Raw genomic sequence first — 23398 nt, 5'->3', positions numbered from 1 at the left:
GCCTGCTCTAGGAAAGGAAACAGCAGGATTCTCCTTTCAGGGTGCAACTGGGCATCCCTCATGCTCCAAAAAGCCCAAAGTGCTTCAACATTTGAAATTTTTAAGTGCAGACTTGATGCCACAAGTGGAAAATTCCACACCTGATCTTAGGTGATGATGAGTCGTGGTCAAAATACAGGTACACTAAAGTACTGTATAGAATTGCCTCCAAGCTATGTGCATAAGGTGTATATGAATCATAAATTTCATGTTGAGACTTGGGTCCATCCCTAAGACACCTCACCATGTGCATGCAAATATTCCAAAATCCCCAAAATTCAAAATGCAAAGCACTAGCCATCTCACACATTTTGGAAAAGGGCTACTCAACCTGTACTCTGTCCACTGCTTCCTGGTGGCAGGTAATACAGGGAGAAGTGTTAGAAGTCACATGAAGTCCAAATATATATTAAGTCCTCTAGGTCCTTATACATTTCCCCAGTAGAGCTGGTTGGTATCCATGATGATGAAGAATGAGGTGGCTGTGCAACCAGATCTGTAGAGAACTGGCAGACTGAATTCCATGTGATAAAATCTGTCTTCCAGTCTCTGAAGATGGTGAGAGCTTGGCATCATAAAGGGCAAGGTACTCAACGTTACAGTCACTGGGGTGGGCACGGGCACAGTGGCTATGCCACCCTTGAGATGCCCGCATCCCAGCTCTGCTTCTGATCCCGGCTTCCTGCTAATGTCCACCCAGGGAGGCAGCAGGCGATGGCTCAAGTACGTTGATACTCACAAGGGAGATCTGGATTGACTTCCTGGCTTCTGGTTTTGCCCTGACCCAGTCCTAGCTGTTACAGGTATTCGGAAAGTGAACAGGCAAATGGGAGACCCCTCTCTCACTCTTTCTCTGCCTTTCACATAAATAAAATAAACATTAAAAATTTTTCAAAAACGTTGTTACAGTCATCAAATAAGATGCCTACTCATTCATACTGATCTCATCAGTTAATATAAAATTATCTTTGGTGAACTTAAAAAAAAATCATTTTAGAAGAAGCTGGCATTTTGGTACACTAGGTTAAGCTTCTGCCTGCAACACTGGCATGCCATATGGACACTGGTTCAAACTCTGGCTGCTTCACTTCTGATCCAGTTCCCTGCTAATGCAAGTTGGAAAGCAGTGGAAGACGGCCCAAGTGCTTGGGCTCCTGCCACCCACCTGAGTCTTGAATGGAGTTTCAGGCTCCTGGCTTCAGCCTGGCCCAGCCCCAGCCATTGTGGTCACTGAGGAATGAACCAGAGGATATAATATCTCTTTCTTTCGGTCTCCCTCTCTTTGTAACTCTGCCTTTCAACTAAATAAATAAATCTTTTTAAAAAGTCATTTAAGGGGCTGGTGCTGTGAGGCAGCGGGTTAACACCCTGGCCTGAAGCGCGGGCGTTCCATATGGGAGCCGGTTCCAGACCCGGCTGCTCCACTTCCAATCCAGCTCTCTGCTATGGCCTGGGATAGCAGTAGAAGATGGCCCAAGTCCTGGGGCCCCTGCACCTGTGTGGGAGACCTGGAAGAAGCTCCTGGCTCCTCGCTTCGGATCAATGCAGCTCTGGCCGTTGTGGCCACTTGGGGAGTGAACCATTGGATGGAAACCCTCCCCGCCCCCGCCTTTCCTTCTCTCTATGTGTAACTCTGACTTTCAAATAAATAAATTAAAAAAAAAAAAAAAAGTCACTTAAGAAACCCAGCAAGGCTACAGTCCTGGTAGTTGTGGCAGTAGCAACTGGCAGAGATGATGGCGGTGGTGGTACCAACAGTGAGGATCACAACAGTGGTTAGGAGTAGTCCCCATCCTCGCTGTCTTTCACAATTCGAAAAGCTACACCGTGTAAGTCTTGCCCCATGCAACAGGTGAGCGGGGTGCGTGCGAGAGCGAGGTTCAAAGGTCGGCACCAAGACCAGCAGCATCCTAGGCTCCTCCTTACGCTGTCCACTCAAGTGTCAGAATCCACTTCTCTGAGGGAAAGTCGGAGCCACTATTCCTTGTGTCTTCCAGCGACGTGGTACCAGCTCTTAAAGGGAAAAAAACAAAAAAAACAAAAAAAAACCAAGAAAAGGAAGAGTGGGCCCAGGCAGAGACACCCCATACAGAGGAGGCTTCTCTCCAGAGCTAGCCGTAATGACCGGACAGGGAGGGAAGCCCAAAAGGGTGGAGCCTGTTAGGCACTGCACTGCGTGCCCTCCCGGCCGTATGTTGAGCCCTAGCCTCTGGTTCTCACAATACGGCCTTGTCTGGACAGTGATGCAGCCAGTGAGGACCAGTGTCCTCCAGGGTCGATGGCCGAGCCGGGACAGGGACGCGAGGGAGAACGCACGCGGTGACAAAGGCAGAGGCTGGAGCCATGGGTCGCATGCAGACCCCAAGGAGCCAGGGAGGGCCGAGCAGGAATTTCCCTGCGGCTCCCACGGGGGCACAGCCCCGCCGACACCTTCCATGTGGACTTTCTGCCTCCGGGACGTGGGGCAGTCAGTGTCTGTGGTTTTAGGTCTCTCGGTGCAGCCTGGGAAACTAGCACAGGGCCTAACGGGATTTTTCCTTCCGAGACTGAAGTGCAACAGCAGCAGTTAGGATGCCTAAGGGTGAGCGCCGAGGGAAGTGTTCGGGCTCGGAGACATTTTCAACCTTACAACACATTTTAAAATCCCTCTACGTACATCTCTCTTGACCCTGTAAACTGTTCTTGTTACACACCTGGAATTCACAGCATCACCCTGCAGACCCGCCTGCCTTGGCCAGCTGCGCGGGCTGATCACTAGAATCCTGCCTTGGTCAACTGGCCACCGCTTTTTTTTTTTTTTTTTTTAAAGATTTATTTATTTGCTTGAGAGGCAGTTACAGACAAACAGAGGAGACAGAGAGGTCTTTCATCCACTGGTTACTCCCCAAATGGCCGCTATGGGCACAACTGGGCCAGTTTGAAACCAGGAACCAGGAGCTTCTTCCAGGTCTCCCACGCAAATGCAGGGGCCCAAGGACTTGGGCCATCTTCTACTGCTCTCCCAGACCAAGGCAGAGAGATAGATCGGAAGAGGGGTAGCTGGGACTAGAACCAGTGCCACAGGCAGATACTTAACCCACTACTCCGCAGCGCCGGCCCCCTGGCCATAGCTTTATGCTCCCAGGATGGGGAAATGGTCTTTGGTTCCAGTTCTGGAAGGGATCTCCTAGTCCCTTGTTGAAGTTTACAGAGGAATGAAGGCCATTTGTACAGGAGGGTTCTTGTTCACACAGAGCCTTCTCTCCGTTTGGAAGAGCAGTGTCTGCAGAGTGGGCCAGCCTGCTTCTGCTGTGCCCACTGCACAGAACACATCCCCAGTGTTGTCCACTGACCGAGGGTAAGACAGGCCAGTAAAAGGAAGGAACTTTCCATTCGGTCTGTGGGGCTCCAGTGTCACTTCCTCCCCAGGTCCCAGCCCTGCTCGGCCTACACAGACAGGCACGGGGTGACGCGGGGACACAGGCGCCACATCTTCAGACAGCGAGTGCCTTCTGGAATTCAGAAAGCAGAGCAGCTCACAGAAGCCATGCCCATGCTGAGCCACAGTTTGCCTGGCCTCTCTCAGCAATGCAACTACGGCCACAGGGCATCTCAGTGAGAGCTAAAGGGGAGGAGACGATTTATAGACTTACAGTGTATTTAAAGGGATGTTTTCAAAGATTTTTATTTATTTTACTTATTTGAGAGGCAACCAAAGAAACAGGCAAAGCTCCCATCAGCTGGCTCCCTAAATGATGAGGATCTGGAAATGGAACCCAGGCCCACGTGTGGGTGGCAGAGACCCAACTACTTAAGTCACTGCCCACTGCCTTCCAGACTGTGCACCAGCAGAAAGCTGGAAATGGGAGTGGAGTCAGGACCCAAACCTGGGCAGTCCAGCATGGGACACAGACATCCCAAGTGGTGTCCTAACCTTTGCACCACTCACCCACCCGATTAAAGCTATTTTTAAATCCTCTGTGCCCCTTGACACTAAACAACAACAAAGGCTGGATTCTTGTTAAATGCCTGGTATTCACAATATCAATAAACACTGCGACCCTCCTCCAGCAGAAATGTGAAATACCCTTCATGAAGATATGAGGAAGCCGCTTCTGCCATTAGAGTCCAAAGGGGGACTCAGCAAGCGTTAAAAATCACCCCTACGTGGCTGGTGTTGTGCAGGAGGTAAGACACTGACTGTGTTACCAGCATTCCATATAGGCACCGGCTCAGGTCCTGGCTACTCTGCTTCTCATCCAGCTCCCTGCTAATGTGCCTGGGAAAGCAGAAGATGGCCAAGTGCTTGGGCCCCTGCACCCACGTGGGAGACCTGGAAGAAGCTCTTGGCTTAGGCCTGGCCTAGTCCTGGCTGTTGCAGTCATTTGGGGACAGAACAAGGGACAGGCGATCTCTCTTTCTCTCTAATTCTGTCTTTTAAATATATAAAAGAAATCTTAAACAAAAAATTCACTGCTGGGCCTTTCAGATCCGCCACCTGTGGTGGGCCCACCACCAACATGCAGATTTTGTGAAAACGACCATCACCCCTGAGGTGGAAGTCCTGGATGCAGCAGGAAATGTAAAGGCCAAGATCCAGGACAAGGAAGGAATTCCTCCCGATCAGCAAAGGCCGACCCTTGCTGGCCAGCACCTGGAAGACGGGTGGACTCTGTCTGACTCCAGCATTCAAGAGGAGTCCACTCTTCATCTTGTGTTGACACTTTATGGTGGTGCTAGGAAGAGGAAGAAGTCTTACATCACTCCCAAGAATAATCAGCATTGGGGGCTGGCGCCGTGGGGCAGGGGTCACACCACCACCTGCGATGCTGGCATGCCATACGGGCACAGTTTTGATTTCCTGCTAATGCAGTGGAAGATGGCCTGAGTGCTGGGCCCCTGCCGCTCACATGTGAGACCTGGATGGAGTTCCTGTCTTCAGCCCAGCCCAACCCCAGCAGTTGTAGCCATTTGGAGAATGAATCAGCAGATGGGAGATCTCTCTCTCTCCTCTCTCTGTAACTGTCTTGCAAAAAAATAGATAAATTTTTTTTTTTTTTTTACAAAGGAGCGTGCATAAGAGGAGGCTGTCTGAGTGCCGAGGCAGTCCCAGTACTACGCGGGGGACGAGACAGCAGCCGGTCGCCTGGGCTGCGAGTGCCCTTCGGACGACTGTGGCGCTGGAGTGCTTCTGGCTAACTACTTTGACACACACTGTGGCAACTGTTGTCTGACTTCCTGCTCCAACAAACCAGCAGACAAGCAATTGTATAGGAGGGGTTATAAAATACATGAACCAACATAAAAAACCACCAGCATTCTGGGGTGGAGGCCTGGGTTCGCTCAGAACCTGGCTCCAGCCATCGGTCATCATGGATCCCAAACCCTGCCCCTCTGGAGATGCTTCCAGCTTTTGCTTATTTTTGAAGAAATCCTTGTCTAAAAATTCCAGCAAGGCACTGTCTTGGAGTTGGCCTCAACAGATTTTATCTTGAGAACGTATGTTCTATTTTCCTGTATTTGGTAATTTTGGATCGTAACTCTGATATTATAAATGTGAAATTATGGAAACTCTAGATTCTGTTCCTCTCTGATGAGTAAAGTTAGTTTCTGCTTTTATTTGTTCAGCATGTAATTATCTCGCTTGTTTCGGGGGTTTGCCAGTGATGGAGGCAGATGGAACTTGGGGATTCTCTCTGGATCTTTCCTTTTCCTCCAGCGGCTGTGTCTCCCCAGATTCCATCCCTGGTCCCCCCAGCAGAACGACTGTGATTTCTCTGCCAGGACCCGGACAGTGTCGGTGCCTTGCCCAACAGCCTTTCACCCTCACCCCTAGGTTAAAAGCCGAGATGGTGGGAACCCAGCCGTGTGCCTCTCCTCTCTCCTACGCCTGGACTCCCTTCAGTCTGCCTGCTCCTCACTGCGGTGACGCCAGGAGCTCTCGGTACGTCACGGCCAGAGCTCACGGCTGTTATCTGAGGGCTGCCAGGCTCATGGGCTACGGCTCGGTGCCTGCTGCCCCAGTTACTGTCTTCGGGATGAACTCAGGAATATGGCCACCCGACCCTGACAACGCTCACAGCCATGCAAGCTGCAGTGTACGGACTGCCCAAGCCTCTCGTGCTGTGGTGCTGTCCAGTTTCTCCACGTTGACAAGGCCCACTCTTTGGCTGGAGGCCAACAGAAAGGACAGGCCTCCACACAACCCTCTCCTGGGGACCCCAGCCAATCTGCTTGGCAGCAAGCCTAAGACAGAACAGGTTTAAAGGGGGCTCCTTCTGGCTTCTACGAGGCTGTCGGCTACATAACAGGCCATAAAGAGGCAAACAGGGAAAATAGGTTTTTCTATAAGAATAAAAGTGAGGCCCGTCTTTGCCTCCACGTGGCTACGGTGTTGACTAGACAACACGCTGGCTGTGATGTAATGGGAAAACGTACAGACGGCCTCGCGGGCTGGGGCGACGCCGTCTCCCCTCTCTGATCCCGCTCTCTCTCCTGCGCCTCCTTTTCAAGCTGCCTCTGCCACAGAAGTCCTTGGACGCCACGACGACAGGCCACCGAGAATTCACTGAAACCTGGAATTATCTTTTGGCGCACGGTGGCTTGCGAGACGGTGATTAGAAGCAGGGGAAAACCAACAAGAAACTTCTTCATCCACAAAGCAGCATTTTCATTTCAGCTGTTCCTGGGGGGCAGAACAGAGCCCTACAGAGAAAGCCCACATTGAGAGCTTTGCGGCCAGCGCCGCTTCCCACGAGTGGGACCCTGATGATAATCACACCTACCATTACAAGACTTAACACACCTGGCTGCAAGCACGCACCAGGGAGGGCACTCAGCTGCATCCCATCCCTCCCTCCCCTCTGCTCACTGAGCTGGCACGGTTAGTGGGCTGCAGGGAATGCGGGCTGGGGACGACTCGGGGACCAGAAGTTTTCATTCACGTGGCTTCTGAAGGGGAACAAAACCTCCCGTGGCCACACAGTAGGTTCGCATTGTCGCGTCCCCCAGAAACACACACATGTGAGAAATCTGAATACAGTTTCTTTCTTTTTTCATTTTTTTTTTGATTTTTTAAAAGATTTTGTTTATTTATTTGAAAGGCAGAGTTACAGAGGGAGAGGGAGAGATAGAGAGCTTCCATCCGTTGGTTCACTCCCCAAATGGCCACAAAAGCCAGAGCTGGGCCAAGCCAGAGCCAGGAGCTTCTTCCGGGTCTCCCACATGGGCGTAGGAGCCCAAGCACTTGGGCCATCTTCTACCATTTTTCCCAGGCCATTAGCAGGGAGCTGGATCAGAAGTGGAGCAGCTGGGACCTGAACCTATGCCCATATTGGTTGCTGGCATCACAGGCAGCAGCTTAACCTGTTGTGCCAAAGTGCCAGCCCCTTTTCATTTTATTTCAAAGACAGAGGTGGGGGTCGGAGATGCAGAAAGAGAGCTCTTCCACCCCCTGGTTCACTTCCCAAATCCCTGCAACAGCAGGGGCTGGGCCAGGCTGAAGTCAGGAGACCAGGGTCTCCCACATGGGTGGCAAGATCCTAAGTACTGAACAGTCCTGGCTGCATCTCAAAGTCCACGTTAGTGGGAAGCTGGAATCAGAAGCAGAGCTGGCACTCAAACCAGACACTCCGCTCTGGGATGCAGTGCCCCACGTAGCCTCTTCCTGCACTGGATACCCACCCTGGGGCAGGGTTTCCATTTCTTCTCTCACTTTGCTAATCAGGCATTTTGTTCTGCCATACGCACACACACATCCTCTCACCTCTCTAAGGATGTGTGCACTTACAAGGTTTTATAGATTTCTTTTACTAGTGTTGTAATTTATATTTTGAAATCACCTTAATTTATACAAACGTTGTAAAGATGGTAGAGGGTCCCCATTTGCCCCTCACCCAGTTTCCCCTGCTGACTGACGGAACAGTGATCAATTTGCCAGCAGCTTTGCAGATCTTAACAATGGATGAAAAAACACGGATCCTTCTTAACTTCCTCTTGTACAGCACATTCTCACCCTATTGCAGTTTGTTTAATTAGGCGGATTATCGCGTTATGATCTACACCTCCCCACCCCGTCAAAATCCGAGCTGACTGAGAGCTCCCGGTTCCTGGGCAACCCTTTCTCTGCAGAAGTTCTCGCGAGTCGGCCCAGCTGCGGCAGCTGACCTGCAGCCCCTGGGATTATAAACACCTCGGCCCCACTGACACTGGGCTGCTGAACGACTGCCACCTACCTACACATTTCTCGTGACGTCAGAAAAGCAAATCCTCACTTGTTTAGGCCATCGTAGTTGGAATTTTTATAACTTGTAGTTGGACACGTTACAGCAGATAAACTCACTCAACCCAAAGCTTAACCCACACACAGCAGAGGAGAAGGGAGAGAGAAGCATGGGCAAAGTGGCCACGTGGAAACGCTGCGGCTCGGCCTCCGAGCTGAAACAGGAGCAGCGGGGTGTTGATAGCGAGAACGCGGCTCTCTAGGGAAGGAAGGGTTAAGAAACTAGGCCGTGCTCGTACTAACAGATGCTGGGAGCTTGAAAGGGTCAGATTCTAGCATGAGTAAGGCGTGTGTGCGTGACAAAACAATCACTCCTGTAACGGCTTCCCTGACACTTGATTAAATGTGATGTGCAAGCCACAGACAAGCGCTGTGGGTGCCAGGACGTGAATTAGTAATGCAGACTTTCTCTGTAAAATCCAGCTGGGAAGGGGTCTCCATTGAAATCAAGAAGGAAATTAATGCAGAGGTCACTCACTCCTAGCACACCTGTGAAGATAGCAACTTTCTTCCCATACTTGCCCCACAACGGGGAGCAATTCAGCCAGACCTGCAGGAGGAAGCAAGTTTAACTGACACAGCACCGAAGATCTCACGGCTTGAACTCAGCCAGAAAGGAAATATCTGAAACGAGGCCCTTAGTAATGCAGCCTGACCACCCGAGTGAGTCAGGGAGCCGAGTCACCGAGGGGCAGGTGCACAGGCAGGCTACCGTGTTCCAGCTAGCTCGCCTTGCAACTGGCAGCCTCAGCCTATAAACCTGTGCCCTGGTTTGCCTGCAGCCATCACCAGGTGCTGGTTTGCCCAGCGTGTTACAGATCAGACAGAGACTCGTACTAAAAATCCCTGTTGCTGGAAGCATTTGCATGAGTCCATCTGGGGACAAGATAGGAGGCCTGCCTTGGAGAAAGGAAGGCTGACAATCAGACAAAAAGCAGAGGTAAGGAAGCTGCAAATGGCGAGAGACCGACTGACCTCAGTGGCTTTCTGGCTGAGTCCCCGAAGCAGCAGCACAATTACGTGGATGGCAGCTCTGCGCACTTGAACTTCACGATCCGTTTTAGCCACAGCAGTCAGGCAAGCTGTCACCTGGGGGGAATGGGGGAGAAGTCAATAAAAACCAGAATTTCACAGTCACCTGCAGCCTTTCCACTGTGCTCCACTCACAACACATTCACCAAAGCCACCTGGCTTAAGGCGGGTGCATCAGGTGCCTCCTCCTGGATCTGGGGGTACCAGATCGATGCCGACTGGCTTTTCTCAAAAAGCATATAATCAGGTTTGGAATTCATGAGGGAGGTGAAGGAGTGGGAAGGAATACATACATACATACATACATATATATATATATTATGTATTTCTGGGGCCAGCGCTGTGGTGCAGTGACTAAAGCTGCCACCAACTGTGCCGGTATCCCATGTGGGCACCACTCAGAGTCCCAGCTGCCCCACTTGGTCCAGCTCCCTGCTGATGGCCTGGGAAAGCAGTAGAAGATGGCCCAAGTGCTTGGACCCCTCTACCCACGTGGGAGACCCAGAAGAAGCTCCTGGCTCCTGGCTTCGGATTGGCCCAGCTCCAGCCATTTAGGGAGTGAGCCAGCGGATTGCAGACCTCTCTCTCTCTCTCTCTGCCTCTCTGTAACTCTGCCTTTCAAATAAATAAATCAATCTTTAAAAAAATGTATTTCCAAAAAAAGGGTAAGGTCAAATGGAAATATTTCCTCAAAAGTGGGAAAGATCGTTACTTGTCCATCTCTGGGACATCAACCACAGCACAGCTGCATCCAAGGCCCAGGGACCATGGGGAGTTGGCCATGGAGGCCTCAGAGTTCAAGGCTTGGTGCAAAGATGAGGCACCAAGGGAAATACAGACGAATTCCAGCTGATCTCGTGAGCCTGTCCGGACGTCCCTGTCCCTCAGATTGGGGGGTGCACCCTGCGGGAGTCAGCAGGGGCCAAGTCTAGGCACCCCTCGCCTGGGCTTCTCCATTTGTGGAACGGGCCTTTCTCTGCTCAATTACTTTAAAATTCCCATCACAGAAAAGAAACGCTAGAAATTACTTGCAAAACAGGGTCAGGTATTACCTGATAATTATATGTCATACACAAGACGGTTTCTAGACCCTGCACCAGCTGCCTTACCCCCGCCCAGCTCCTAGCAGGCAGGCACAAACATTTTCTAAAATCTCAACAGACACCGCTCAAAATGATGTCAATAGCAACAGCCCTTGCTGAGGCATTCATGCAAGATTTAAAAGACAAAAGCATACATTTTACAAGTGTGGCCAGTGGCAGCAGCCATCTAAAAGGTATGCCTATTTTCTTTGATTGGTCTCTCCCACACTTGTGTTATCAGATTTACTGTGTGAGTGTATTTCTTGGCCAGCAGTAGAGGGATGTGGAACCATGATGAGAAAATAGCCAGATTGTGTGTTTGGAAACATGTATAAATACATATTATGGTTGAAGAATGGTGAGTGCAGGCAAAAATGAGGAAAGAGGCTTGTGCCGAAATTTTAACTATGCAGGTTGTATTTTTCACAGCTTTCAAACAGTTGGGCATAGTTCAAAGTGTCTAATTAATCAGTGATGGCAGAGAGATTAGAAGAAGTAGCTCGTTCTCAAGCATAATTGCATCTGTGATGCACTGGCGTTTAACCAAGTTGTACATCTATCTGACAAACTTGCAGTTTGCACGTGAAGGGAAATCCCAGGAAAGCTCAACTCTTTGGGGGCCGTTTTTCAAGGACACCTAGGTAGCTGCTTCTGCCTTTGCCCTAGGACCCTCTGACCCCAAAGCCTGCAGTGGTTTCTATGCCTCTGGCATTAACGGTAGAAGCAATTCAGTCCTGGGAGGAATTCCTTGGGCGACCTCCAAACAGGCCACAATATAATAGCTACCTCCACTTTCAGGCTTAGTATTTACAAGGTGAGAGCTGAAATCAGAGAGACAAGTTGGAGCTAGGTCCGAGTCCTTCTTGACACACACTAGTTGAGCTCATTCAGTCTGCCAGCCAAAGGAGGAAAGCCAGCCCACGGCCATGCCAGGAGCGGACGCTCCCGAGTGTTCTGCCTGCCTCTCTCTGGGTTTCGCTTTGGGCCCAGGCTTCCATATTTGGTGCATCACGGCTTCCTGGCCTCGACCTCAGCCAGTGTCCGCCTTCGCCAGCTGCAGGTCTCAGTGCTAGGCTGACTGTGCCTGTTGGGCATTAACTGCACCCCCAGGCTGTCCAGGCTCTTCCCCTTCAAGGCCAGTTGCTGAAGCCCTGCGCCACCTTGGAGGCAGGACTAAGAAAGGAGCACTTACTCCACGGTGTCCTCCAAGCAGCTGGGACGGCCTGCTTGCACAGGCTGTCAGTTACGCCTCTGAGGGACCAGGCTGTCTGCACTGAGCCAGCCAGGACACTCAGGAGGAGGTTCGTGGGCCCCCCTCAACACCTCTGTCCCCAGAACCAAGTTCTATAAAACGTGTGAGGGTGGTCACACACAGTGCGTCCGCAGCAGCAGGATTCCAATGCAGTCTTGCAGGCATCATGCAGAAATAACACAGCTCTGTGTGGCCCAAACTCCCAGGACCTGCCTGTAATGCTGCTCAGGGCGCCAGGCCCCTGGTCCAACACAGGAGGCAGGGAGGAGGTGCGGCCACTGTCCCCCATCTCCCAGTTTGAATGAGTCCCTTCACGGCCAGGTTCTCACCTCTGAAACCAAGGCCACAAAGCCCATGTTCTAGCCCCAACAGCCTTGGTTACGATGGGCAGATGATGTACGGTCTTTACTAATGTATGAAGTGGCGTCTGATTTCTATCCTCTAAGTCCTCCCAGGGGGGCAGAAAACGTTCTCTGTGATCTTTGTGTCACCTGCCCTGAGGGTCAGGGTCCCTGTTGTAATATCTACCCCAGGCAAGGCTTTCTCTTCCCTGGCTCGGTCATGAAAATCACATTCGCTCCGGAGAGCCGAACAGAGAGAGATGGTGACAGCTCTGGAAATGGAGATCAGCTGAAGCAACTTCACACTTGCAAGGAGCCAAGAGCAGTGAGGAGGACACCACTCCCCACACAGCCGGCGCGCGCCAGTATCATCAGGACCGTACAAATAAAGACAACACAAACCGCGGGTTTACCGAACACAGACTCTGGAAAAACCGGGGAGAAGGGAGCAGAGGTGAGGTGTGTAGGGCAGAAGCAGGACTTATTTCCAGCTGCCTCTCCAACCCTGTCCCGGAAGCTCCCCTTGCTGGCCGACCACCTTATCTGAAAAGACCGTCTGCAGACTAGGCAGCCTTAGGAGCAAAGGCAGCGTGCCCGGTAATTCTCACCAACTCAGCTCACTCCGCCAACCTGCCAGGAAGGAAACCATGGTGGCCACTGCTGTGTCTCCGGGGCTTCCTAGGATGTCCGCCCGAGACTTCAGCCCATGGGTCTATGCGTGCTGCAGGGGCTCACTCAGGAAACTGCATTTACTGTAGCAAAACTGGAAATAAATCCCATGCATGAGTGGGATCAGAGGCACTGGCTTTGTGTAAGACCTCTGAGCTCTGGCATGTTGAATTCTGGGCACCACATGAAAAGCGCACAGCTCTCCCTGGAGCTGTCACCTGGGGCACATCCTGCTTATGGCACAGAGGACAGGCCTGTCACTGCAAGTCACATAAATCACATTTCCTTGCCAGAGAAGGGGGGAAAGATGAAGCACCTCTCCAGGTTTGGTTTTGAGCAACATAGCTCTTGACAAAAACAAGAAACTGGGCAGGAAATGAGAAATGCTCTCGGCCGGCGCCGTGGCTCAATAGGCTAATCCTCCGCCTTATGGCGCCAGCACACCGGGTTCTAGTCCCGGTCGGGGTGCCAGATTCTGTCCTGGTTGCCCCTCTTCCAGGCCAGCTCTCTGCTGTGGCCCGGGAGTGCAGAGGAGGATGGCCCAAGTGCTTGGGCCCTGCATCCCATGGGAGACCAGGAGAAACACCTGGCTCCTGCCTTCAGATCAGCACGATGCGCCGGCTGCGGCGGCCATTGGAGGGTGAACCAACGGCAAAGGAAGACCTTTCTCTCTGTCTCTCTCTCTCACTGTCCACTCTGCCTGATTAAAAAAAAAAAAATTCTCTAAATGGGCGAGAAAATTTGACAGCAACAGAGAAGAAAAACCCAGATTTCCAGTACAGAGTGCGGAAGGATGGAGACTAAACACTCCATCCCCTCGCTCCCAGACTGCCCCGTCGAACACAGATAGTGCCCAACCCTAGAGCAGCCGGCAGCGGGGCCGTCTCTGCAGAGCCCCACAAGCTGCAGGAGAGGAAGCGCATCCATGCCCAGAGAAGACCACGTTAGGAGAGACCACACTGGCTGGCTTCACGAGTCCTGTGCTAAAATATATCGCTTCTATAGTGTTCATTCATTTTCATTTTATTTGAAAGGCACAGAGACAGAGAGAGAGAGAGAAAGTTTGTCCATCTGCTAGGTCACTCCCCAGCAGCTGGTGCGGGGCCAGGAAGAGAAGCCAGGAGCTGGGAATTCAATCCAGGTTTCCCATGAGGGTGCCAGGGACCCAACTACTTGAGCCATCACCGTTGCCACCCAGCGAGTGTATTAGCATGAAGCTGGATTGGAAGCAGAACAAGACTTGAAACCAGGCACCCAATATGAGATGTGGACAGCCCAAATGGGGTCTTTCTTTTTTTATTTTTAAAAAGATTTTATTTATTTGAGAGTTATAGACCGAGAGAGAGAGAGAAAGAGAGGTCCTCCATCCACTGGTTCACTCCCCAAATGGCTGCAATGGCCAGAGCTGTGCCGATCCAAAGCCAGGAACCAGGAGCTTCTCCCTGGTCTCCTATATGGGTGCAGGGGCCCAAGGACTTGGGCCATCTTCTACTGCTCTCTCAGGCCACAGCAGAGAGCTAGATCGGAAGAGGGGCAGCTGGGACTAGAACCGGTGCCCATATGGGAGCCAGCACTGCACATGGAGGCTTAGCCCACCATGCCACAATGCTGAACCCTCAGATGGGGTCTTAACTGCTGGGCCCAACACCTATCCTGATGGCTTCTATAACTGCTTGTTTCTCCTCTTCCTCTGCCAGGCTGTCTGCAGACGGTCACCACCTTCATGACGCCCTGGAGAGTCTAACACAGGATTCCAGCTGCGGTCGCTCAGCGTCTGTGGTCTGCTGTGACAGCCTCTGTTTCGTTAAAGGAAGGGATGATGCTGGGTCCTGCATCTGTGTCCTCCAGCACGTGCGGCACACGACCAAGGCGCACAGAGGAGAATTCCTGCTGTTTGCAGTCAAATACGAGTTTCCTCAGAGCTGAAATCCTTCTGCACCAGTACACACGTGAGCTAAGTGGTTGTGAAACTATGAGAAAGACTTGGAGCACTTGCGTGGGGCACGAAAGGACTGTCACAGGAGAGGCCACAGTCATCCTTTAAAATACAGTTAGATCACTTCATTCCCGTGCTCTTGCTTCCCATCTCCCTCCCGGAGACAGCCGCAGTCTGAACAAGACCCACCTGCACCTTCCTGACACCAGCTCCTGGGAAACTTCCTCCTTCCTTGTTCTCTCGAACCACAATGGCCTTGCTGTTCCCTAGCAAGTCAGGCCTGCACCTGCCACAGGGCCTCTGTGCTTGCATTTCCCTCCATCTTCAATGCTCTCTCCCCAGACGCCTGGGTCATCTCCTTGCTTTTGTATTTTGTAGGTCTTTGCTCAAACGTCACTCGTCAATGAAGCTGCTCCCGTGCAGCTGAGTCACAAACAAGTCCCCTCTGTGCTCCTTATCTTGCCAGCCTCAGCGCCTTAGCACTTAGCACCCCCGCCCGGGTACAGATTTGCTCACTGCTTACCTCTGCTGTCCAGAACGTGAGGTCCATGAGGACGGGGACTTGACTGTGGGCACAGCTGGCTCTCCAGCGAGAAGCACGTGGCTTGGCTGTGGTCCCCACAGGCACAGAGTGAGTGCTCAATAAACACTTGTTGAATGGGTAAACAAACACACGGACAACTACGTAAGAGCCAGCCAAATGTCTGGCTCTTCCCATGTGATGAAGGGAGGCTCAAAGGCTGAAATACCAAGGCTGGCAGGTGTCCAGGCCTGTTCGAACTTGCGGTCCACCCAGGGTAGCTGGCTTGGCGCTGAGGACAAGGCAAGCATGGGGGGCTCCCTAAGAAGGAACATCTAAAAAGAAGACAAATCATATGGGATGGATACACCTGGTTTCCCAAATCAGAGGGGATAGTCTGCCTTCCGAGGTTTCACTGCCCAAAGCAATCTCCTTTAAGATAGAGCTACGGGGGCTGGCATTGTGACGTAGCACATTAAGCTGCTGTCTGCAGTGCCGGCATTCCATATGGGCACTGGTTCAAGTCCTGGCTGCTTCACTTCTGATCCAGCTCCCTGCTAATGCATCTGGGAGAGCAGCACAGGATGGCCCAGGTGCTAGCTTGGGCCCCTGCACCCATGTGGGAGACCTGGAAGAAACTCCTCTGTCTCCTGGCTTCGGCCTGGCCCAGTCCAGGCCATTACAACCATTTGGGGGAGTGAACCAGAGGATGAAAGATCTCTCTCTCTCTGTCTCTACCTTTTCTCTGTAACTCTTCCTCTCAAATAAATAAAGTAAATCTTAAAAAAAAAAAAAAAAAAAGAGAGAGAGAGAGAGTGCGAGCGAGCTACGTGATCTGCCCTGTCTGTGGCTTTGTTCCTATGTCCGTTTTCTCTTTGGCCACGGGCATGGCCACAGTCTTCTAAGTGAACTGAAGATGCTTCCTGAGAGACAGCTTGGAGGAGTGAAGGGCATGCACTCTGGAGCCAGCTGCCTGCATTCTAGTCCTGGCCCTGAGACCTCCTTTCTGAGTGACCTCAGTGACTGATTCAATTTCCCTGTGCCTCGGTTTCCTCTGTGAGGACGGGGTCAGCTGACATATGTAAGGCACTCAGAAGAGTATTATGCTTGCTATGATGACTGATTAAAACATTTTTTTAAACTTTTTTTTTAAGGGTGGCCACTAATGGCGCAACAGGTTAAGCTGCCACTTGGGATGCCCACATCCCTTACCGGAGTGCCGGGGATACAGTCCCACCTCTGCACACCTTATCCAGCTTTCTCACAATGCATTCTGGGAGGCGGCAGATAATGGCCCAAGTGACCAGGTTCCAGCCACCGACTTGGGAGATCTGGATGGAGTTTCCGGTTCCTGACGGGCCTGGCCCAGCCTGGGCTGTTACAGCCTTTTGGGAAGTGACCAGTAAATGGAAGATATTCTCTCCCTCTCCCTCCATCACTCTGCCTTTCAAATATACATATAAACAAACCTCTAAAAGTATTTTTAATTGATAGAGTAATTATACATATTCATGGGGTACAGTGTAATATTTAAGGAGGTTCTTTGTATACAATGAGTGCAATGAGTAAATCAGATGAAGGTAATTGGCAAATCCATCCCCTCAAACCTTCATCGTTTCTTTGTGTTGGGAACATTCAAAATCCTCTCTGCTGGCTGTGTTTGAGTATACTATGAACTGCTGCCGGCATGGTTACACTGCTGTGCTGCAGCACCGCAGACGACGACATCCGTACACAGGGGGACTAGAGTCTCCCCATCTTCATTCAGCAGTCAGCAGGCAACACCCAGCACCCAGCACCCAGCACCCACTCCAAGCCCAGTGCTGGCACAGGTACTAGCAGGGACGCAAAGATGGGCGAAAACTGGTCCTGCCCCGGTGTGCTCACCATTTATTAGCAACCAGGACCACTCTGGGACTGGCGCTGCTCAAACAGCTCAGGTCTGGGATCTGCCAATGGCTCCTCCCCTCCATTTAAGGTTGAAATAGATAAAGACGGTCTCAAGGTCACAAACAGAGCTTCCTTTGTGTCGAAAAACAGCCTGCCACCGGTTGTACTACCTTTCTGCAGGCTAAACATGCAATGCACAATCCTTGTTGTGAGCCAGGCAGGCATAAAGCAACGAGGCCTTCGCGCTGTGGCCCTGCCCGCCATCACCCAAACCCCACCGCCCACCCCGTCACTCCAGCCTGCATTCAGAGTCCTTCGAACACATCACTTCCACGCTGCCGTGCGTCTGCACAAGCCGCCCGCTCTCCTGCACTGCGCACCTCTGCCTTCGCCAGCTTCTACGTGTCCTGCCCCAGGGGTCTCTTCTCCAGGGTACCTTTGTGAACACCCACACTTCTCCAGCGTGCTCCCACAGCACCCATCCCATGAGCTGATCCTGCCCAGAAGGAAGGGCGGGAGCTCATGGAGGTTAGTATCCCCAGCCTTCAGAAAGGGCCTGACACACTGCAGGGGTTGGGGGTGTCTGAAGGCCACCAGCTGCTCATCCTCACCACTGTCATCATCAGCTCCCTCCAAATGACCAAGAGGCTCCTTAAACAAGTCTTTATATAGAGGAACAAAATATCGTCACTCAAATGTCACCTTTCCAATGAGGCTGACCTGGAAAACCTATTTAATAGTCACTTCCCTAACACCTACCACTACAGTCCTGATCACCCCCCTCTACTCTTTTTTTTTTTACCCAAAGAAACTATCACTGTCTAATCTACCAGACACTTTACTGATGGATTACACACTTTATTGTCTCCTTTCACTAGAACATTCACTCTGTGAAGAAGGGAATCACTGTCTATTTTGAAGAGTGCTATGACTTAGGTGTCTAGAATATCTCTTCTCATACAGTAGGTTCCTGATAAATATTGTTGAATAAATCATTATATCAAGGAGTAGGTGCTTGGCCTGGCAATTAAGACACTTGCAATCCACACTGGAGTATCTGGGTTCAAATCCAGGCTCCAGCTTCTGACTCTAGCTTCCTGTCAGTGCTGATGGTGGAATACGATGGTGACGGGTCAAGTAATTAGGTTCTTGCCTCCCACATGGGAGATCTGGACTAAGCTCCCAGCTCCTGGCTTTTGGACTGTTGCAGGCATTTGGGGAGTGAACAAGTGAGTGGGAGCTTTCTCTCTCTGGTTCAGCTCTCTCTGTCTCAGACTCTGTTTCTCTATCTGTAGCTCAAATTAAAATAAAAAAAAAATCATTTGAAGAATACACATTATCTCTATATCCTTGCAACAATCCTGCATTATAGGTATTTTAAGCCCATTTCCTAGATCAAGAAACTGAGTTTAGAGTCTAAGTCATCATTTTCCCAAGCGAACACAGGCAAGTAGGTGGGGTGGGGACTGCATTTATTCCCATCTGTAAATGGGTCAGGATTGGGGAGGGGGGTGAGCTCCAGAAAGATGCTACTTCTTGACTGTTAACAAATCTGCTTTAGCTCAATCTTCCTGAGCAACCAAACCAAGACATTTCTCCAGTCCTCTTTAAAAAAAAAAAAGAAAGAAAGAAAGAAAGAAAGAAAGAAAAAGACTTATTGATTTGATGGGGCCTGCACTGTGGTGCAGTGGGTTAACGCCCTGGCCTAAAGCGCTAGCATCCCATATGGGTGCTGGTTCGAGATCCAGCTGCTCCACTTCCTGTCCAGCTCTCTGCTATGGTCTGGGAAAGCAGTAGAAGATGGCCCAAGTCCTTGGACCCCTGCACCCATGTGGGAGAACTAGGGGAAGCTCCTGGCTCCTGGCTTCGGATCGGCGCAGCTCCGATTACTGCGGCCAATTGGGGATTGAACCAGCGGATGGAAGATTTCTCTCTCTTGCTGCCTCTCCTCTCTCTGCATAACTCTGCCTTTCAAATAACATAAATAAATCTTTTTAAAAAAAGATTTGAAAGGCAGAGTAATAGAGGCAGAAGCAGAGAGACAGAGAGAGAAAAGTCTTTTATCCTCTGGTGCACTCCCCAAATGGCCACAATGCCTGGAGCTGGGCAGATCCGAAGCCAAGAGCCTGGAGCCTCTTCAAGGTCTCTCAAGTGGATACAGGAGCCCAAGCACACAGCCATCCTCCAGTGCCTTCCCAGGTCACAGCAGAGAGCTGGAAGTGGAGCAGCTGAGACTTGAACTGGTGCCCATATAGGATGCCAACACTACAGGCGGTGGCTTTACCTACTACATCACAGTGCTGGACCCCTCTCCAGTGCTTCTGATAGCAAATCACATGCTGCCAGCAGGCTACAGTCTCCTTATGAGACAGAAAGGGAATAGTCTAGCGATGCAAACAGAACTACGGAGAGAGAAATAAAGAGTGCTCCCAACTGCTGGTTTACTCCCCAAGTGCCCCTAACAGCCAGGACTTGTCCAAGGCCAAAACGGGAGCTGGCAACACAATCCACGTCTCCCATGTGGGCAGCAGGAACCCAGTCACGTGAGCCCACTGCTTCCTCCCAGGGCCTGCCTTGGTAGGAAGCTGGAGTCAGAAGCTATAGTCGTATCCAAACCCAGGTACTATATGGCATGGGATGCAGGTGCCATACCTGCCAGATTAAACCCCAACACCATGTACCATTTTTAGTAATTCTGCACATGAAACAGAGCTTCATGGTGTGAAATTTTCTATGTGTGGTATCATGTTGGCACACACAAAGTTTTGGATTTTGGATTTTCAGATTAGGGATGCTCCACCCATAGTAAAACTTCCAGAGCACACACAAGTCAAAGAAAGCCTTCCTTGCTGTGTCTCCCAGGGAGGAAGAACAGAGGTCTCCTGATCCCAATCCCAATGTACCATGTAGGTCCAAGCGAAGAAAGCCTTAGAGCAAGAAGTCGACATACAGTACCTCATGGACCACGGGGCCCAGCAGGAAGTCCAGCCGCTGGCACAGTTCTCCCAGGTTGGAGAGGCTGCTGGCCCTGTGAGCGCTGTCCGGGTCTCTCGCCCCCCTCAGGAAGGTGTGGATCAAAGGTTCTCGGTACTTAGCAACCATGTCCCCTGTAGAAAATGGGAAGAGATCAAAACTTTTTGGAACAAAATGTCAACTTGTTAAAGAAGGAGCAATGATGTCAGCAAGATCCACTGCATGGGGTCTTTGTACTTTGCAAAGTACTTGCCCAGCTGTTTAAGAGTCACGCTCTGGCTGTTTTAAGTCGGGGAACACATTTAAGGTGTGTGGTTTTGTGAAAAAGTACACAGAGGGGTTGGTGCTGTGGTATAGTGGGTAAAGCTGCCGCCTGCAGTGCCATCCCATACGGGTGTGCCAGTTCGAGTCCCGGCTGCTCCACTTCCAATCCAGCTCTCTGCTTTGGCCTGGCAAAGCAGTAGAAGATGGCCCAAGTCCTTTGGCCCTGCACCAGCATGGGAGACCTGGAGGAAACTCCTGGCTCCTGGCATAGCTCCAGCCATTGCGGCCAATTGGGGAGTGAACCAAATGATGGAAGACCTCTCTCTACCTCTCTCTCTCTCTCTGCCTTTCCTTCTCTCTGTGTGTCACTCTAACTTTCAAATAAATAAATAAATCTTTTTTTTAAAAAAAGCAAAAGCACACAGAATCTCTACTCTGATCTAAAATCTGCAGAGAGAGATTACAGGTGAGGGAGACACCTCCTTCGCGTCGGCGGCAGTCGTCTTCAGAGTACGGGGAACTTCAGAAAACACACATCTATGTGCAAGAAAATGTAGCACTGCAGGAAGCTTCTGCAAACCCAACACAACTGCCATTAGCCCACGGTCACACAAACCGCGAGCGTGGCCCTGAGCGTAGACCCGGGTCAGGCCCATTCCTTCCTATCACACTGCCTGCTCAGAGAAGCAAAGTGAGAGAAAAACAGTCAGGCATTTTGGGTCCCTGTCCAAGAGACAACTAAGATTCCTTACTGATTTGACAAACATTTACTGAGAGGCCTAGTGGGTGTGGGGCGCTCTTCCAGACAGGTGGGATATGACAGCAGAGGCCACGCGTGACTCCTGCCCTCATGCAGCCTGCACGCCAGTGCAGAAGACACAGTATGTTGGGTCATAAGTGCTTCCAGAAAAGAAAAAAAATTTAAACAAAAGGAGGGCAGGTAAGGGAAGTAGAGAACAATGGGGACGGTGACATTTAAGCAGAGATGGGAAGGTGAAGGCGCCAGCCCTGGACTCCTTGGGGAGAGGCTACAGGAGGACGGGCAGTACGGAAGCCCTGCCCAGGGCCGCCTGGCCTCGGTGAGGGACGCTGGGGAGGTGATGGCAGGCAGGGGCCGGAGTGCGCATCTTGAAGGGCCTTGTCGGCCACTGTGAGGACGTGGGCTTTTAGTCCAAGTAAAACGGGAGGGCTTTGGGGGATCAGGGGCAAAGGAATACAAGACGACCCCCTCGGCGGGAGTGTGAGAACACACGGCGCCCCGTGGCACCGGTGTCTGGGTGCGGCAAGGCTCTAAGTTAGGAAGCCGCGCAGGGAGCTGCTGGAGAGGCTGGCGACTCGAGCAGGGTGGGGACAGAAAAGACTTTGCGAGTATTTTCAAAGCCAACACAGCTTCCTGAGGACTTCAAGAGTGGCTTCTAAGGTGCTGACGTCGGTGTCTGGGGGGTGGCACCGGTGAAGTCCCGGTCACCTGAAAAGAGGAAGTCTCTAAGTGAAGCTGGTTCCGAGCAGAAGGTAGGCTCGGGACTCAGGCTGAGACGCTGGAGGAGGGACTGAAGAGGATGAGGCCGGGGACACGCATTCTGTAAGCAGGGGGCTGTAGCCTGTATCTAGAGCTGTGAGATGTGACACGACATATGACAACCGAGGGAGTGAGGGCAGGCAGAGGACAGAAGGGCACCACGGGCAGAGCCTGGGTCCTTCAACAGCAAACTAAACAGTCTCGCAGGGGAGAAACCAGCAAAGGGCACTGAAGAGGCATGACCGGTCAGGACGAGGAAGATGAGTGAGACGTTCTAGAAACTGAGGGAGGAAGGAATGGTCTGCAGCCGATGCTAATGGATCAGGTAGAAAGAACACTAAAAGTTGACCATCAGACCGAGTAAGCATGAAGTCACTACTGACCTTGATAGGAACATTTTAAAAAGATTTTTATTTATCTGTTAGGCAGAAAGAGAGAGAAAGAGCTCCCGTCTACTCTCAAGTGACCACAATGGCCGGGACGGTGCGGGACGGAGTCTGGGAGCTGAGGACACATCCAGGTTTCCCACACTGGGGTGCAGGAGCCCAGTGTTTGAGCTGTATTGCTGTCTGACAGGGTCTGTTAGCAGGAAGCTACCTACAGCTGGGAATCGAACCCAAGCAGTCCAGTGTGGGGCACGGGTGTCCTAGCTGGCACCTTAACCACCAGGCCAAATGCCCACCTCTAATAAGAAGGGCTTTGAGGGACCGCTGGGGGTGACAGCCTGATTGGAGAAGAAAGCTGGAGACAGAACGCTCCACCTTCAGGGTTATCTCTATGGTGACAAAATCGTTTCGGAAACATCTGTCTCGAGTCACCTGTTCTCAGCCACGGGACTGCTGCTCTATGAGCAGTCAGCGACCTGTCCTCCCAGGCACAGCTCAAATGCCACTTCCCCGTTGCTCCAGGCCTCCCTTGGAAGTCCCCTAGTGCTTCCTACTTAAGTCACTTTGGCCGAAATCACATCTGTCCCAAGTGCTTGGATTCCCAGACGCTCAGAGCTTGCTGCCTGTTGCCCCAGGAGCCGACCATTCCTCCAGGGAGAACCTGGGCTGCTGCCTCTCTGGGCCTAGCAGTTCTCAGTAGTCTGTGCCCATGTCAAGCATTCGACCATGTAGCCGCTGGATCGAATTCAGGAGTTTATTCCATCCAGCGTGGTTACCTGCTAACCATCATGCTGATGTGCGGACAGAACTATTGATAAAACATCACCTTTACCCTTTAAGAGGCTCAAAGCTTAGGGGGCTGTATATGACAACTGTAATACCAAGTTCTGTCACAGAGGCAAACAGGGGTTGCCCACACAGCACGAGTGCACTCATCTCACTCCCTGGCAAAGAAGAGGAGGCTTGCTGTCAATCAGCCAATCAATTAAACAATCATTTGGAAGAAGAAACAGAGACAGAAAGAGAGCTCTCATCCACTGGTTCACACTCCAAATGCTCACAACAGTTTGAAGCTGAGAGCTGGGAACTCAATCCAGGTCTCCCTCATGGGTGGCAGGAACCCCACTTATTTAAGCCATCACTGCTGCCCCCCAGGGTATGCATTAACAGAAAGTTGGAATCAGGAGTTGGAACCAGGACTTGAACCCAGGGGCTCCAATGTAGGACATGGGCAC

General features: G+C 51.4%; 1 protein-coding gene across 4 annotated transcripts in view; it reads right to left on the bottom strand.

Moving 5' to 3' along the window:
* Positions 1–23398, bottom strand: part of TANGO6 (transport and golgi organization 6 homolog) — a 208899-nt gene that overhangs the window by 26978 nt on the left and 158523 nt on the right. For all 4 annotated transcript variants that reach the window (XR_011384053.1, XM_070062637.1, XM_070062636.1 and 1 more), the window contains 2 exons: positions 19977–20128; positions 9275–9388 (listed from right to left, as the gene is read on the bottom strand). Coding sequence is in view for 3 of the 4 variants with exons in the window: in XM_070062637.1 (XP_069918738.1) it covers positions 9275–9388; positions 19977–20128 (266 nt within the window). In the remaining variant the exon portion in view is untranslated. The remainder of the gene's footprint in view (positions 1–9274; positions 9389–19976; positions 20129–23398) is intronic.

The sequence above is a fragment of the Oryctolagus cuniculus genome, chromosome 18 (assembly GCF_964237555.1).
Source record: "Oryctolagus cuniculus chromosome 18, mOryCun1.1, whole genome shotgun sequence".
In the NCBI taxonomy this organism is placed as follows: Eukaryota; Metazoa; Chordata; class Mammalia; order Lagomorpha; family Leporidae; genus Oryctolagus; species Oryctolagus cuniculus.
Note: the sequence above shows the minus strand (reverse complement) of the source record. Positions and strands in the feature narration are given on the sequence as shown.